Consider the following 17830-nt stretch of genomic DNA (forward strand, 5'->3'; position numbering starts at 1 on the left):
AGAAACACCAAAATTAAGCTACTAAATATGTTTAGGAGTATGGTGGGATTTTGCCCATTTGCATGTCTCTATCCAGAACAGAGAGTCACAGCAACTTTTGAAAATCCATTAGTAAGTGTTCATTACGTGACTGGTGTGCTTCTTCCAAATATTTGCTTCTTGGCTCCCTTTCGCTGTTAATAGAGACCTTTGTATTATTCTTGGCCTCCGCCAGGGATGGGGTGAATGTTGTAAGGAAGGCTCTGAGTGAGGTTGAGAATCACCCTGGAGGACCTGGGTGGGGAGACAGGTTGAAATTCCAGACCCTCAGTATTAATAGCCTTCTTTTACACTATTAATAATTTTTTATACAAATATCTACTGTTTTAGAAAGAATGCCATATTTTAAGCTGCCATTATTCCTGGATAAATTATAAAGCCATATTACTACTCAAATTTCTATTCTGGAACTTAGAGAAAAAGCAGTGGAAAATTAATTTATTCAGTAGTATAACCATATACTAATATATAATACCATATACTAATATATAATAATTACCATATATTAATATATAATAATATGTAAATAGAAACTATTTTAAATTATATCTCATTTATTCATGTGAACCAAATTATGTGCTTTATGTCTTCTATAAGTAAGACTGCAGCCAGGAAATTAGAGCAGAAATTATGCCAGCACTCTCACTTTTATATTTTTCCCTTGAAACATTGTGGCAAAGATTTTAATGTAAGATTTGAACCAGCGCTGCTACTTATTAACTTTTTAACTCTCTGGCCTTAGTAAACTTAATTAACTACATCTATGCTCAGTTTTTCTGTTGTTGTTTTTTTAAAGGATAATTATGACAACCCTATAGAGTTGCTATGAAGATAAATTCAATCATGTATGCAGTGTTTGCTATAGTGGTTTCAGTTAATAAATACCCAAAACGTGGTAGTTGTTACTATTCTGGAGTTCACATTGACCCTCATGAAATAAATATATGTACAAATAGTAGAACTCTAGCCCATGTAATTTGGTCATATAAAAGGTATTTTATCAGTTATTTCCTTTTATAAATAAAACCACCAGTATCTTAGACCAAAAAACTCAGTCAGATACCATTCAACATTACTGGTGTTGGCTGCTCGAAATGAAGCCAGGAAGCGAAGTGTTTGATTGCTTGTCTAACTTATACCTTCTTAAATTCCTCTATAATGGCCAAATAGAAGAAAAGGGAGACATTTTTTTAAAAAGCAGGTAAAAGTCAGGTTCAGGGTAGCTTTGGATATAGGAAGTTTCAGAGCAGTATCACATATTGCAGATATAAATGTGTAGTCGAGGGATCAATTAAAATACTTCAGCTTCTTTTGTTTTAGGACAGTGTCCCTGGAAATGAAGGGAATGAGAATTCTTAGAAAGAGGATCCCTTAAAACAAAGTCCTGGGATAAAATGAGATAAAAATATTCTTATAAAAAAAATATTCTTCTAAGATGTTAACAAACACACTGCTCCTTGGTTTACTCAGTAAACATCAGTGACATGTGGAAGGTTCATTCTTTCAAGTGGGTGGAACAATGTTCAGGAAGGCAAATGAATTTCATGAAAGACTGTCCAAATTCCTGATGTCATAGGAGCCCAAATACTGTGTAAAATTCTACCAGAATTATAATTTATTTCTATAAGGTTATATGGCATGGCATATGTCTAAAATTATGAGAGCATTTCTTTGCCTTACGGAAATCTTTCCTAGATGTATAACAGCACCCTCTAAAATACAGTTATAAAGACATGACTTCAGTGACTTGGCAAAAATTCAAAAGGATAGTGCACTGCAATTTGAGAAAATGTGATTATTATGTTTTCTTTAAAAAAAGAAAAAGCTTCTCCTAGTCTCACAAGAGGGCTGTTCCTCTTCCCTCCTCCTCCATTCCGTGGTAAATAATTAGAACTCTACCTCAGATTTAAAAAGGTTAAATAAAAGGAAGGAAAGATAAGAAATGACTAAATGAAAGTGAGTGGGTCTACCAAATGTGGCTGAGTAGAATAGAATTAGCAAAGAGAAAGACTGTTGGAATAATTCCAAATCCCAAAATTTAAAATTCAATCTCTAGTTACCTTTTAAAGTCCTTAAATTTTGAGGCTGTTACCAAAGGTTGAATTTGTTCAATGCAGTAATATGCTTGCTTCTATAGATTTGCAGTAAGTCTGGTAAGATGTCCTAGATTAAGTAAATTTAAACTATTTAAACTTGACTCATGGGAACCACACAAATTTCAGCATAATTTATATGCTTCTAATATTGCAATTTCCAAACTGTGCATGAGGTGCCTTGGGGTATACCCACCAGAGTGCCCTGAAGTATCATTAATTTTTAAAGTGATAGTTCAGCATCTGACAGGTAGCCATGAACTACTAGCTGGAGATAGTTTGCAGTTTTAAGATTACATTTGTCTCTGTTCCTGTAAATGACATCATATCTTTGCAAAACTAGGCAGCATGAAAATTAATGTGGAACAGGAAATGAAAATCAATGTGGAACAGGAAATGATGTCCAGTCTGATTCTAAGGCTTGGGAAGTTCCTTCTAGTAAGTTCATTACTAAGAATGATACACACACACACACACACACACACACGTATTTTTTGATGAATCATGTATATTACTTTTTGATGATTCATGTATATATATATTTTAATATATTCTTAATAGTTAAGCTATTTGGACCTACCTAATAACAGAACTGTCAGATTATTATTTTTTTTTTTTTTGCTTATGAAAACCAGGGGAAAAAATTATTTAGACACTAAGGTACCAAGATCAGAGAAAGTTTAAAGCTTTTGTTTTAAGAGAAGAAAATTACCAAGATACTAGGGTACCAAAATCTGAGAAAGTTTGGAAAATTTTGTCCTACCATTCAGTATAAATAGTTTCTATCAGAAATAAATCATGCATCATACAGTTGACTTTCCACATGTAGAACAATAACTAATGCTGGGAAAGATGTGGTTCCAGGTGATTGTATTAAGTGTATGATTCAGAGCTGAAACTAACCCTCAGGAATCAATCCAGATATCCACTAATTTTTAAAAAAGAGACCCTAAGTATAGATAAGCTTCAGAGGGAAGTAATGAGGTCCAGAATATTGGAAGTTGGCCTTTTTTTTACTTTTTTTTTTTTCTCCTTAGTCTCTATTGAGTTCTACCTATTATATTGTGAGGATTCTTCAGGCCAAATATCCTTTTCTTACCAATCCTTAATGTGTTTTTATATACCAACACTGCAGAACAAGTGTATGTGTGTGTATGCTTGTGTGTGTTTCCTTTTAAAGTTCTTCACTTGCATAAAAAGTAAGCTCTTCTATCACTTTTATTTTCAGATATTATACAGTGCATTTTAGCATATCAGAGAATTAGCTACTAGATGTTGTTAGAGTGTTTTAGCCTTATACTCTATCAATCAGCATTTGTAGATGGCATTCTTCCATAACTTCTCTCTCATGGTTTATCCTGACTCTGTATCATGCTTGTTTAGGTAATTCCTTTGTACAAAAACAGCTGAATTGCCAATTTAAACTTATACTTGAGCCAGAAGAGTCATAACTACTAAGAAGCTTTTGCTACATTACCATGCTTGTTGATCTGACGTAGATGTTGTTTTTCAGATGGCAGTTTCCGTCATTTGGCACCACTATGCCTGCCAATTTGCTATCAAGAGCAAGATGAGATGTCTGATCTGTCATCACCAGCAGCAATCTTTTAGCTTCTTTTCGCCATCCAATATGACTCTTAAAATAAACATGTAATTAGATCTTGTACAATCACATAGATCTCTATTGTGGTCTTTATCTCAAGAAACACTAAGTTCGAGTTTAACAAACATTAAGTCAGGCTAGAATGAAGTGCATAAATACTATGCTGTTTCCTAAATAGTATTGACTTTATTTGTATATTCTCTATTTTACCACAGCCATTTGACTGCACCAACTCCCAGCTGGAGATTTCTGGGGTTCCCTCAGAGGAAAAACAAGCCAGGTTTATGAACTGCAGAGCACCTAACACAATGTGAGTAGGGAAATGTCTGTTTCAGGCTCTTCCTTGGAAAGTGGTGAGTGAAAAGACAGTTCTTTTGGAAAGGATTTTTTAAGCACGTAAGTTATTCTTTCCCTTCTATATTTTTCTATTTATAACCCTCTTTCATTTAAGCCCCTCTGTCCTGAACACATACCAAAATGAATAACATTGGTGAGGAATAAGCATTGGAAGACTGTATTCTTCTGTATTATGTTTTCACTCTATAGGTCAAAGAGAAAATAAAATCTTAAATTCTGGAGAATTTTGCATCTGAGCAAAAACTTGGTAATGTGAAACTATTTACCTCACAGACAGCTGCCTGAAGCATGGCATCAAAACCTCCTTCAGGTGTATCTATATTTCCAGAGATCTTTTGTCTGTGAACCGCTTTTTCAAACTCAGTAATGTTCTCTGTCAAAGATAGCACATGGATGTATCCATGAGGAGGCATACAGTCTAAATTGTAGTCACTATATGGGAAAAGAAGAAAGGCAAATTCTATTTTGCTATGCTTCATTCAAAGATTCAAAATACTGTTCACAGTAAAATTATGTGGTTTGCTGTAAGAAAGGAATATATATATATATATATATATATATATATATATATATAAAAGAGATAGAGAAAGAGAGAGAGAAACATATAAGCATATAAAGTATAAATATATAAAATATAAAGATATATTTATATATTTTATAAATAGTATATATATTAAGTATTTATGCTTATATAAATATAAAATATATATTTTTTGCCAAGGTAATTCTATTAGAGAAAACCTGTACTTAATAAAATCAGGAAAAAGTTCAATATTAGATATCTCTTTGTAAGTAGGAAATAGGAATATAATGGTTTGGTGTCCAAAAACTAAGGAAGATTAAGCACGTTTAATATAGGACACCTAAAGAGCTTTTATTATGCTAATATACATGGTTAATTTTTAAGAATTTGCAGTCATTTCCTATCATATTTGACCGTGGTGCAGCAGAAAAACATTTTGGGGGAACTGTTTTTAGGAATTAAGTGGAAATATTATACTATTGTTTGATATTTTAAAATATTGTGCTAATTTTTAAAACATTGTGTCGTGTGAAATTATTGATGAACAGTTTACTAAAATTGTTTTGAGAATCCCATGATGTCCCAAGAGGTGAGAATCATTCCCCAGGCACATGCACATTTAGGGAGAAGGAACATGAAGCTCCATGAGGAGACGCATTCATTCCAACAGTTAGCAGACCTATTCTGGTAGATGAGCGTGTGTACTCTAAAGTGACCTGGGGAATTTATGAAAGTAGGAAAGAAGATGTTAAAATGATATGTTATATTAAGGAAGAACTGAACACATTTCTCTCTGAGAATTCAACAGGCTAAATAAGATACTGTCTGACAAACTTGTATTTTTAAAGTCCGCCCTTGTTTCATAGGGCAGCATGTGCTCTTTAGAATGAGACTTTCAAAATGCTAAGAAAAAGGGCTCTTTCCAGAAAACAGACAAATTCCTCTCTTTCCAACTACCCTCAATGTCCTAGCTGAACTTTCTTTGAAGTCACCTCTCAGGCAACATAATTACAAACATAGTCACGATATAATAATGGAAAGGTAGTTGCATTACTGGCAAGGTAAGTACTTTATATTTGACAAAACTTAATTTAACAAATTTGGAGCTATCAGAAAGGACACATACAGAATTCTCAAACAGGTATTTATATGCATGGTGGCCTGGACATTGGGAGTTTATCCAAAATCACTAATATTACTTGTGGGTTTTTTGTGATGAAACTGAGTGATATTTGAAAAAACAAAATCAAAAGTCCAAGCTACACATGATGTCCTAAGTTTTCAGATAGGAACATACCTCCTCTACAAATATTTTAATTTCCCACTTAATAAAACAAAAATATAAAATTTAGTGAGTCCTTTATATAAAAACAAAGAGAGATTTTATAAGAAAAAAATTAATTTGATATTATGAAGTCCACATCAAACCCTAGATACCTGCATTGATTATGAATCCTTTCTGGGTGGATGCTAATGTATGGTGAAACTGTTTTATCAACATAGGAGCCAAATCCAAGGCGGAAGTCACGGGAAAAGTATGCCATTTTTCTAGATAAATCATTTCCAACAGAATTTAATTTTTCAATATTATTATGCATTGATGCTGAGACATCAACCAGATAATAAAGGTCCACAGGGTATTTCTTCAGAGGATGAATTTTCAGCATAAAATTAGCTTCAGCTTCTGGTTCAAAGAAAGACAGACATTATGTAGTATTCATTTTAAACATCTCAGGATAAGCTCTCAATAAATCAGTCACATTTTATATACAGAACAACTAGTACAGATTTGTGCATAATGAATGAAGTTAGGAATATCCTGGAATAATTTTAAGGCAATTTGAAAACCATATGAATCATATCAATTTATTAGTTTCCCACATCTACAATGTATTTCTCACAATTCTGTGGTGCAGCTAGTGATAGTAACAAATGGACAAACTCATTGTAAATGTAATAGATAATGTATTTATCACCATATGAACCCATACTTCCCTTAGTATCTAGGAAAGCACAGCACAATACAGCAAGCAGCATTCTATCTCAAGTGTAGGTGGCTGTTTTGGTTTGAAGAAAAGTAGAAAGGCATCCTAAGAAAAGTTACCTCTTATTGGATAAAGGTGCAAATTCATCCTTTTGGGTTAAGGCATATTTACATATATGATGTGAAAACTCTCATACTAAGTATGAGGTTAACCTATCTTAAATAAGTAGTACCTCATTATGAATTATATGATGAGATCCTTCCCAACAGCTAGTCCTGAGAAGGAATGAGAGACAGTGGTCTAAAGAATTGTACCCAGCACTGCCATGCTTGGGGACCTGGGCAATGTAGGGAACAGTAACTGTCGAACACATGGTGGGTGCTTGATAAACGGATGTTGAAGAGGGATCACGGAAGCAAAGGAACTAGACAAGAAGAGAGGGTCACCATGAGGAGAAATGTGAAAGCTTCTCAACAAGTGTGTACCATACCATTTTATTTATTTCCCTGTCCATTATCATTTGATACAGGGACCGGTATCACTGTATAAAGGCCCTCTGTGGAGTTGGTAATTCTGTATTTAATATTTTTATAATTTCTTCTAATTTGTTAATTGATTTTATGTGAGTCTAACTGACACACAATGTTACATTAGTTTCAGGTGTAAAACTTAGTGGTTTGTCAAATTTATACATTATGCTGTGTATAACAGATGGTGTAACTACCATCTGTACTATTACATAGCTATTACAGTGACTACATTCCTTATGCTATGCCTTTTATTCCCATGACTTATTAATTCCATAATTAGAAGCCTGTAAGTACATGTAAAAAAGTCATCTCTTTAAATATGAGCAGTTTGTGAATTTTACTTTTTTAAACAATAAAGTATATGCTTTTTAAGTCATTATTTGTCAGTAGAGAGTAATTTGAGTAGAACAATTTTTTTAATGAACACCAATTTGTATATACAATTGAGAGTCTGATTTACTTATCAGAAGAATCCCCTAATTTATCAAATTCTATTTTTAGTCTTAATATGCTCAAAAGTAGCAATATTTTCTTTCAAATTGTTTTACAAATCAGATGTTTTTAAACCTGTTACAGAATGTATTCAAAGTAAGTTTTTTTCTGGTATGTAATAATAATTATGGGGAAAATTACTCATTCCTAATTTGCCTGTATGTGCTGAACTGCAACACTCTTAGTTTTTGGCCCAAGAGTTTGGGAGGAGAAACTGGGAGATGTGAAAGCCACCCAGCCCACTCTCTCACTCCTTCTTTTATGAGATGGGTTGCGTCCAAAGAGCATATATTCATCTCTGCTTTTCCAGTGTCTGGTAAAAAGGCCTGTCCCTTTGGAAGTGTCTTGCGTTTGGGTAGAAAAGTCCAATCCAGGAGACTGTCAGTATCTAGAAAAGCCAGATTGATAAGAAATAGAAATGGAGCATAAATGGGGAATGTGGTTCATGTGGTTTAATGTGTGGATCAGCTGCTTCTTCTCCTTCTCCTCCTCCTCCTCCTCCTCTTCTTCTTTCTCCTCCTTCTCCTCCTCCCCATCCTCCTCCTCCTCCTCCTTCTTCTTCTACAAACTGTGTAATTGTTTTTTTAACTCTTGACTGGGGTATAAGGCTGAAGACCTAAGGCACCGGCCAGATTGTGTTTTCATCTTGGTGATCATTACAGTTTATGGTGTCTAAAGAAGAATGGCTGTGTGTGTTCATGGAGTTACTGAAAAATAAACTAGATAGTGTATTGTCCAGGTTGTTATAAAGTTGTGGTTATCTTAGCCAATAGAAACTGCAAAAGCACAGTACTTAGAGGACTAAAATACTCAAGAGAGATCCAACCAAATGGTAGCCCTACAAGGGCCCTCAGCACATACCAGTTACTCTTAGCCTTGCAAGATGGCTGTAAGGAAGCTTGCCAAATGATCAGGGTTGGAGGATTTAGGCTGCTGTAGCTTGATTTTAAATCATACAAATGCTGGTCTCAGATATGTACCTGGGTCACTTGAAGACTTCAGCATGGGCTGAGGCCTCAGTAAGACAAAATTTTAATAAAGGGGGAGAGACTCTTTGTATACATAGGCCCTTTAATCATTTCCAGAGAAAATGATAATTATCACTTCTAAACTGCAAGGCATTTGAAGAGCCTAGGTGGTGAAGTCAGTTGAGCAACTGACTCTTGATTTCGGCTCAGGTAGTGACTTCAGGGTTCTGAGATGGAACCCTGAGTTCAGCTCCACACTCAGTGGGAGTCTGCTTGAGATTATCTCCCTTCTCCCATGGTCCCTCCCCCCTCTAAAATAAATAAATCTTTTAAAAAATAATAAACTGCATGGCATTTGAGGTTCCCATAAAGTTCTAACTTTAAGCCATCAGCTCAATGGCTTAAAGTTATTTAGGCAGCCCTAGACAAGCTGATCCCAAACCCCATGTTTTGCCTATGAGCTTGAGATCTTCCCCATATGCTTTCAAGTTGGCTCTTGATGGTTTCATTTTATATAACGAAGAAACCTTCTTGGAGGCAGTAGAAATATCTTTTGATGGGAACATGGATACTGTGTCCCCAGATAAAATCTCCATTCAGTTCATTCTGAACTGTCACCAACACAGGGCTCAAAATGTGGATGACATTAAGAGATTTTGAATATTTTAGATGAGAAAGAAACACATGTACAAATAAGACTTAATATTGGTGAGATTATCAATGTAGACAGCAGTGTCATAAATAGTATTCTGAGAGCAAATTCTTTTAGCATCTATTTAAAATACTTCAGTATTTAGTACACAGTAAATATATATGTGTTAGTAATTATCACTATTAGCCTCATTAGCATAGAAACTTCATTCATCTCTGAAGTTTCTGGGTTTAGTTCAGGCCTAACCACTAATAAATGTGTTTAACTAAACTACATTTGAAGCACATTTTGATACATCATTTCAAAAGGTCCTCATATTTTAACCTTAGTGAGAAGCTCATTATCTACTACTTCTTTCCTTCAGAGTAGGAAAAAACTTAGTTTCTCTGAGAGGGAAGAATATCATCTGGCCCCCAAAGGTTTATGCCACTACTTACATTATCTCCAAGAAAGCTTCATTCTTATACCTTTTGAGATTTTTAAAGGCTCAGATCCTTGTTTCTATCGATCAGCTTCAAAGGCAAAAAGTAGGTCTGTGACATAGAATAAGAAAGAGGACTTGGAGGAAAGCAGAGACCTACTTAGAGCTTTTGCCAGTATTGGTCTGAATAGCCCAAAGAATTGAAAGTAGTTAGAATGAGCTTAAAATCACTCAAATAATGGTGTGAACATCTCTGAAGACTTGGCTACAACCATGACTGGACATTAAGAAAAGATAACTAAAAATGTTCTGCATAAGATGAAACTGAAAAACTGAAAGAAAATGTGGAAAACTATCAGGAAGAAAGAACAACCAAATTCTGTTCATTATACTTGGGTCAGGGAGGGAGAAGTCCCCAGAATGAGATGGGTTTGAAACATCAAGGCACAGACTCCAGCACATTTCTGAATTTCTGGGAAAAAATGAGGATAAATTGAGTGATATGTACCAGGGGTGGAGGGGAAACAATGTGTGATTTCTGTATTTTTCTGGTTTTTTAAAAAATTTGAATTTAGGAAGAATGCCTGAAAAATTTTACATTTCAAGTTAAGCTACACTAAATTAAAGGGCATTCTTTTGTTACAGTATTAAAGTGAATTGAGTTTGAAATATTTTCTTAAATTGGTGAAGTATAAATTACATTGTATTACTTCTGAAGCAGAATTGGAGAATTCCTTTTTCTCTCCTATATTCCTAAATATTTCATTTCAATATTCTTATGGAATATCAAGTAGGATCAATACCTTTTTCTTTTATTTTTCCACCAGATTGGTAGATAAAAATAAGAAAAAAATATATAGTTTAAGAAGTAAACAGTGAAAGAAAATATCACTTTTAAATTTCATTTTAAATATTTAAAATAGGGGCTCCTGGGTGGTTCAGTGGGTTAAAGCCTCTGCCTTCGGCTCAGGTCATGATCCTGGGATCGAGCCCCACATCAGGCTCTCTGTTCAGCAGGGAGCCTGCCTCCCCCTCTCTCTGTGACTGCCTCTCTGCCTAGTTGTGATTTCTGTCTGTCAAATAAATAAATAAATAAAATCTTTTTTTTTTAATGCAAATCATATATATTTTTTTAAGATTTTATTTATTTATTTGACAGAGAGAAATCACAAGTAGATGGAGAGGCAGGCAGAGAGAGAGAGGGAAGCAGGCTTCCTGCTGAGCAAAGAGACCGATGCGGGACTTGATCCCAGGACCCCGAGATCATGACCTGAGCCGAAGGCAGGGGCTTAACCCACTGAGCCACCCAGGCGCCCCAATAAAATCTTTTAATAAATAAATAAAAATATATATAAAATATATAATAAGGTCCTACTAACATTCTTTAAAACAATTAATCAGTATCCATGAAAAAATTTTTCATGAATTTTTATAAGAATAAATAATTATAAATAAATCAAGTCTAAATCAATATTGGAGAATAAATGCATTTTTTAAAAGATCTTATTTATTTATTTGACAGACAGAGATCACAAGTAGGCAGAGCAGCAGGCAGAGAGAGAGAGAGAGAGGAGGAAGCAGGCTCCCCGTGGAGCAGAAAGCTCGATGTGGGGCTCGATCCCAGGACCCTGGGATCATGACCTGAGCCGAAGGCAGAGGCTTTAACCCACTGAGCCACCCAGGCGCCCAATAAATGCATTTTATACTTAGGTATGCATTGTATGTGTCGTGGTAGAAAGGACTTTTATATTATAAGGAGCAGTTGTTCTGTATATCTGGAATTGGTACAATGTAGCTTTATATATTATGCCTCAAAGCTGGCACATCTTTGATGCCACATGTGGTTTTTAGATGATCTTATTAAATATAATTTAACAAGCATTTGTTATAGATGCATATTGTAAAATATAGTTCTGTCATGGCTACATTGGAGAGATGACTTAAACACATTATATAATTCACTAATTTGCATACAGAAATTTAAATAGTAGTGGAAAAATGAAAAAAATCAAACCCCATAATGACTGATATAGATATTAAGCATTTCTCTTTACACTTTCCCACCCCCCATTCTGCTTTCACTTAACATCATTTACTACCTTATGTTGAAGTCTCCCACATCTTTTTTTTTTTTTTTAAGATTTTATTTATTTATTTGACAGACAGAGATCACAACTAGGCAGAGAGGCAGGCAGAGAGAGAGGGGGAAGCAGGCTCTCCACTGAGCAGAGAGCCCGATGCAGGACTCCATCCCAGGACACTGAGATCATGACCTGAGCCGAAGGCAGAGGCTTTAACTCACTGAGCCACCCAGGCGCCCCGAAGTCTCCCGCATCTTTATCCAACCTGTATCTCCTGCTGAACTGCAGCCTCATATATAGTAAATAAGTCACCAACTCAATTTAAAATGTCTCAGTTTGAATTCAGTACTATGCCTTCTACAGATGGCAGCCAGCACTCTTCCTTTGTTGCCTGAGCCACAGCCCAAGTGTCCCTGTGCTCATCAATCACCAACCCCTGGAGATGCTACCTCCCATTATCCCTCATGTCCTTCCACTTTTCTCCTGCCTCATTACCATGACTGTCATTGCTTATCTATAGCACTGAAACAGTTACTCAAGTTTTGAAATGTTAATTTTTAGTCTCAGAAAGATTCAACCTCCATTATATCTACAAAAATGAACAAACTAAGTATATAAATTTAAATGTAACACACCAAAAAAAAAAAAAAATGCACCCTTGTCTCAAATCCTAAGTGTTTAAAAAAGAGCAAGGCAAAACAACAACAAACAAAGAAAAAGAGCAAGACATTTTGAAAGGATATAGTTACATTTATTAGAAACATAATATACCATTAGCCTCATGTATAAGCTACTGAAAAGTAATGTTTAGAGGCACCCGGGTGGCTCATTTGGTTAAGGAGCTGCTTTCAGCCAAGGTCATGGTCCCAGGGTCCTGAGATTGAGCTAGGTGGGGTTGTCTGCTGACTCTTTTTAGAAAACCTGCTTCTCCCTCTCCCTCTGCCTGCTAATCCCCCTGCTTGTGCTGTGTGTCTCTCTGTCAAATAAATAAATAAAATCTTTTTTAAAAAAAAGTAATGTTTAGTTAGAAAAATAGGAAGATTTGTGTGGAGAGGCATATCATCCACAAAAAAGAGAACTAAGATGGTTAATAAGCTTAGGAATCTTCCTAGTACTAGGAAAAAGGGCAAAAGAAACAAGTAACAGAGCAGAGAAGACAAGACAAGGGTGAGTCATGAAAGCCTTAATCGGACATCCATTTTTCTTGTGAATAACCTGGTAATAACATTAAAAATCTAAATAAATTTGTATATATGTATTTTTATTTTTAATATTTATATATTTATTATGTAAATATAAACATATATATTATATTTATTTGTATTATACAAAGATACATGCATAACAAATATTGAAGATTTTTAAAAATTTCAGATTGGATTGGGATTGACTTAAATTTACTTATTCACTTGGATTCTTATACAATTATAGAATTCGTTTATAGAAAACTGTCACTGTTATAATATTGCCTTCCTAATCAGGAACATAAAACTTTTCTGCACTTTTACATATCTTCTTTGAGGTTACACAATGGATCTTATGAATTTTTTTAAAAACTTTGTCTCTGGATAGTTTATATTTTAGGTTGTTGCTGTGAATTGATCCCCTTTTTCATTATATTTAATATCACATAGGAAATTCACTGATTTGAATACTTTATAAAAAACAACCTGCCTTATTTATTTATTTTTAAAAACATGTATTCCTTGTTTATGATGATGGCTGAGGAATTTATTATTATCTTTTTTTTAAGTAAGCTCTAAGCCCAATGTGGGACTCAAATTCGTGACCCTGAGATCAAGAGTCCCTTGTGTTTTATTTTAAATTTTAAAAGTTAATTTTAGTTGATTTGCTTGGATTTACCAGAGACATATAATGATAATTTTGCTTTATCTTTTCAAAATATTTATAACTTGTATTTGTTTTTTAAACCTAATTGCTTTTATATAAAACTTCCAGAATAATTTTAATACATATTAAAGAACTGTTCTTCAATTTTGGTTTTGGCAGAGTGAACATTAAATTTTACTGTATGATTTTTTCAGCATCTGTTGAAATAACAATATATATTTTTTCCTTTTGGCATTATTTTTCTTATCACATATGATTTAAGGTGGTTTCCTGAAATGTTAAGGATTTGATACTAGGGTTATGCAAACTTTGTAGAGATTGGGTAGCTTCTAGGCCTTCTCTAAAAATAATGGAAGAGTTTATGCAGCCTAGGGATAATGCATTTCTTAATGTTTGGGTGAACATGAAATAATTTCTTCCTAAGAAAACATTAAGAATACAATGTGGGTTTTTCTTTTATAATGCTCTTAGTATCTTTTATTTTTATTAGGTTTCTTAGATATCCCCCACTTCTTGAGCAATATTAGTCATATATATTTTCCTTAAAATAATGTATATTATCGACATTTATGCATTTTACCATAGATTTTTATACCTAATATTTTCATAGTCTCTTTTTCTTTAATATTTGTTTCTTTGGTTATAATCTATATAACTGGGTTATTTACTTTTTTACTCTTTTCTTAATTAGCTTTGACAACAATTTATCTGTTTTTATTAGACTTTGCAAAGAACCAACTCTTGGAATTATACATTAATTTTACCTTTTAATTTCTATTTTACATTTCATTAATTTTTTTCATAACTTATGAATTCCTTTCTCTTTTTTTCCTTATGGCTATTCTGTTTTTGTTGCTCCTATATCTTAATTTGGATGCTTAGTTAATTTTTTTCATTCCTCTTTAATAATAAAAAGCATTTAAAGCTTTTAGTTTTCCTGGGAGGAAACTTAATCACATCCCATATATTTTGATGTGTGTTGTTCTTATTGTTATTATTAAATAGTCTATGACTATAGTTTTGTTTTATTCAGACTTTATTTAGGAAAAGCTTTTCTTAGTTCATTATTTAATATTTATTTATCCTCTTATATTGATTTCAAAAGTTATTGCATAGTATACAGTGATATTGACCTATAAAAAGTTTCACTTTTGGGGATTAAGTTTTCTTATTTAAAATATGATTAATATCTAAAAATATTCCATGGCTTTTGAAAATATTTTTATAGATCAAGTGCTGTGGACTAAATTGTGTTCCCTCCAAATTTGTGTGTTGAAGCCCTAACCCATAATGTGAAGGTGTTCGAAGATGGGGCCAATGGGGAATAATTAGGTTTAGATGAGGTCAGGAGGGTGGGGCCCTCATGATGAGATTAGTGCCCTTTTGGGAAGAGATACCACAGAGCTCATTCTCTGTCTCCCTCTCTTGTATGTATCTCTCTCTCCCTCTCTAGGCACCAGATCAGCCAGGATCTTGATCTTAAACTTTCTAGCTGTGAGAAAATAAATTTCTGTTGTTTAAGCCACCTGTTGCACAGTATATTGTTACGGTAGCAATAGAAGGCATAATCTTACCAATCTAATTTCTTTCATTTTTGTGTATCCCTTTCCAACAGTTTCTTATATGTGTCCACATCAGGCTGCTTTATATGGTGAAGAACATAGTTTTAATTGGAAGCTGGGAATATGTCTAGAGCCAAGAAAGAAATATAATTTGTTTTTCTGGTAACCTAAGAATCTGTAAGAAATAGCTCAGTTTTGGAATAGGGAGGTCACGTGTCAATAATGGTTATTTAAAAATTTAATGACAGGACAAGACCACCCAGAATGAAATAATGGCAGACTTGAAGGCAATTGCATATGGCTTAAAACTAAGTGCATCTAATTGACTGATGCATACCTGTGTACCTGAAATTATCTTGCCATGTGTAGTTTGTACACTGAGATTCTCTAGCACCAGAGGAAAATGAATAATTTCCAGTGGCCTACTACTTGTGTCAAACTGTGGAATACAATGTGATAAAATGGCAACTACAAGAGAAGTATAGGAGGAGAAAGATGTGTTAATCTCAGGGGCCATCACAAAGCAGCTCAAGTTAATTATGATAATTATGAATTGTAGTTTTCTGTTTAAAAGTTTATCACACAGGCTCTAAGGGCTTAGCTTAATTTACATCTCTTACTAATTAATTAATCAACTAATCAAGTCAACAAATACTTATGGAGTGCTTACTACAAGCCAGCACTCTGTGAGGCTTTGGAGAAACAGTGGAATAAAACATGCTCTCTTTCTTTCAGAGCTGGCAATGGAATAGGAACACAATTACATTACAATTTGATCAAGTCTGGAAACATGTAATTATACTATAATGTGGTCAGGTTTGCAGAGTGTCTGAGGCCACACAGATAGCTAGCTATAGGCACAAAAAAGAGCAAAATTCTGATTTCTTTATTCTGAGCCCACTGTTATTTCGATTATAACAATACTGCCTTCCACAAAATATTAAATGTGAGCAAATAAAGCTAAATGTAATTTCAAGTCAGAACCATCGTAGATTTATTTGAAAATCACCAAACCTGGCCGCAGCTGGATCAACACTTCTCCTGGTGTCACCTGGGTATTAATTTCATTTTCACTTGGTATTACATGCACAGATGGGTATTCTATTGAATCAATTGAGCAGCCTTTGCTTATTAAATTGGAAATAATATCACAACGCTCACTCCTTGATCCACCCGAAATGAAATCCTGTTTAAGAAAAGGAAAATCACTGACGTTTTTAGTGCATACTATCTCAGTTACAATCAAAGAAAACCACACAGCAAATATTGAAAAGAAGCCATCTTCTAATACTGCATAGATTATGCAACTATTCAAAATAGCTGCATGTTTCCAATAAGAAAACTAGTAAATTTCTCTTAAATAAAGCTTTAATTCCTAAACTCTATTTAAAAAGAAGAAAATGAATATTAAAGAGGAGATTTAAACCAAGGACTTTAAATATTGATAACTGATCACTGTAAAATTATACCAACTTAATTCTTTCTAAATATTTTATGTGGGAAAGACTGCTTCAAAAAATTTTATTCAAAATAGGCCATTCAGTCATTCCAAATGTAAATTTCAGTTCTCAAAGAATCCAGCTGATAACGTTTATTAAATACTATTATATTTGGAATATATAACAAGCCCTCAGGACTCACATTCCTAATAAGATCCTAAAATTTTAAGAAATGAATTGGAAATATGTATTCCTTAGACCATAAAATCCCCCAACTTCTTAGACACATAATAGCCTGGAAATAATTTAATAAACCAAGGAAGATGTTTATAATGAGGCTGAGAGATACAAGGTTGCAGCTAAGATTCTCCTGATTTTGTAACTGAATCTAGAACTTTTATTACCATTCAGGATTGGTTGGTTGTCATTCAATAGCTGTATAATAAACTTGGAATTAGTGGAGCAAGCTTAAAATTCAATTTATCGTGACTGAGAAAAATTTGACATTTTTATTTTTCATGTAACCATTCAGGTTTTCCCCTAAGGACAGGAAATGTTTCAAAAAGTATAAAAATATGTTTTTTTTATATAGAATGTTGGCCTGAATTATTTGAAATATTTGTTTACACATTAGCTGGGTATTTGCTTAGTGATCTTCCTGGCAGTGGTTATTCTGATCTGGTATTCAGTCTTTCCTCCTTTAGTTCAGCTGATTCAGGGAATTGGGTTTCCAACTAATCATTCAGTCGAAGAATACAGATTGAATACTTACTGTAGTTTGTTAGGTGCTGAGGATACAGAATAGGATAAGATAGACTCTCTTCCTGTCATCAAAGAGTTAACAGACCTTTGGTGAATTCAGCCATTAAGCAAGTAAATGTAATTTTTATGGGTGTTAAACTTAGGGGAAGCACAGAATTTCATAAGGTTATGGAAGAAGGAGATTATATCAAGTTCAATATTAGTTGAATATTAGATCACTAATTATGAATAGGAGCATCCGCTGCAATGGTGAGTATTAGATGGGATGGTGGTAGGCAATATAAAAACACTCATACAAGGATTTTAACTTAATTCCTCTCTTAATTTAGAGGTTTGGAAAACTAGGGACTATGGGACAAATACAACAATCCGTGGCCTGGTTTATACTGATTGAGTGCCAGAAAATGCGTCCTACATTTAAAAAATGCTATAAAGCAATAAAAAAGAAGAACATGCAAGAGAGACAGTATGT

General features: G+C 33.9%; 2 protein-coding genes across 8 annotated transcripts in view; one reads left to right on the forward strand and one right to left on the reverse strand.

Moving 5' to 3' along the window:
• The window catches only part of ITGB8 (integrin subunit beta 8), an 80586-nt gene that overhangs the window by 30846 nt on the left and 31910 nt on the right, over positions 1-17830 (reverse strand). For 4 of the 6 annotated variants that reach the window (XM_082693832.1, XM_082693835.1, XM_082693834.1 and 1 more), the window contains 4 exons: positions 16172-16343; positions 6053-6299; positions 4359-4524; positions 3610-3768 (listed from right to left, as the gene is read on the reverse strand). In XM_082693832.1, the coding sequence (XP_082549958.1) occupies positions 3610-3768; positions 4359-4524; positions 6053-6299; positions 16172-16343 (744 nt within the window). Of the gene's footprint in view, positions 1-3609; positions 3769-4358; positions 4525-6052; positions 6300-15169; positions 15191-16171; positions 16344-17830 lie in introns of those variants that run through there. The other 2 variants (XM_082693836.1, XM_082693833.1) reach the window with 2 other exon arrangements.
• MACC1 (MET transcriptional regulator MACC1) overlaps positions 1-17830 on the forward strand; it is a 227013-nt gene that overhangs the window by 3898 nt on the left and 205285 nt on the right. Inside the window, exon 2 of one of the 2 annotated variants that reach the window (XM_082693829.1) lies at positions 3951-4045. The gene's annotated coding sequence lies outside the window, so the exon portion shown is untranslated. Of the gene's footprint in view, positions 1-3851; positions 4046-17830 lie in introns of those variants that run through there. The other variant, XM_082693830.1, reaches the window with a different exon arrangement.

Source organism: Mustela nivalis, assembly GCF_964662115.1.
Source record: "Mustela nivalis genome assembly, chromosome: 12".
In the NCBI taxonomy this organism is placed as follows: domain Eukaryota; kingdom Metazoa; phylum Chordata; class Mammalia; order Carnivora; family Mustelidae; genus Mustela; species Mustela nivalis.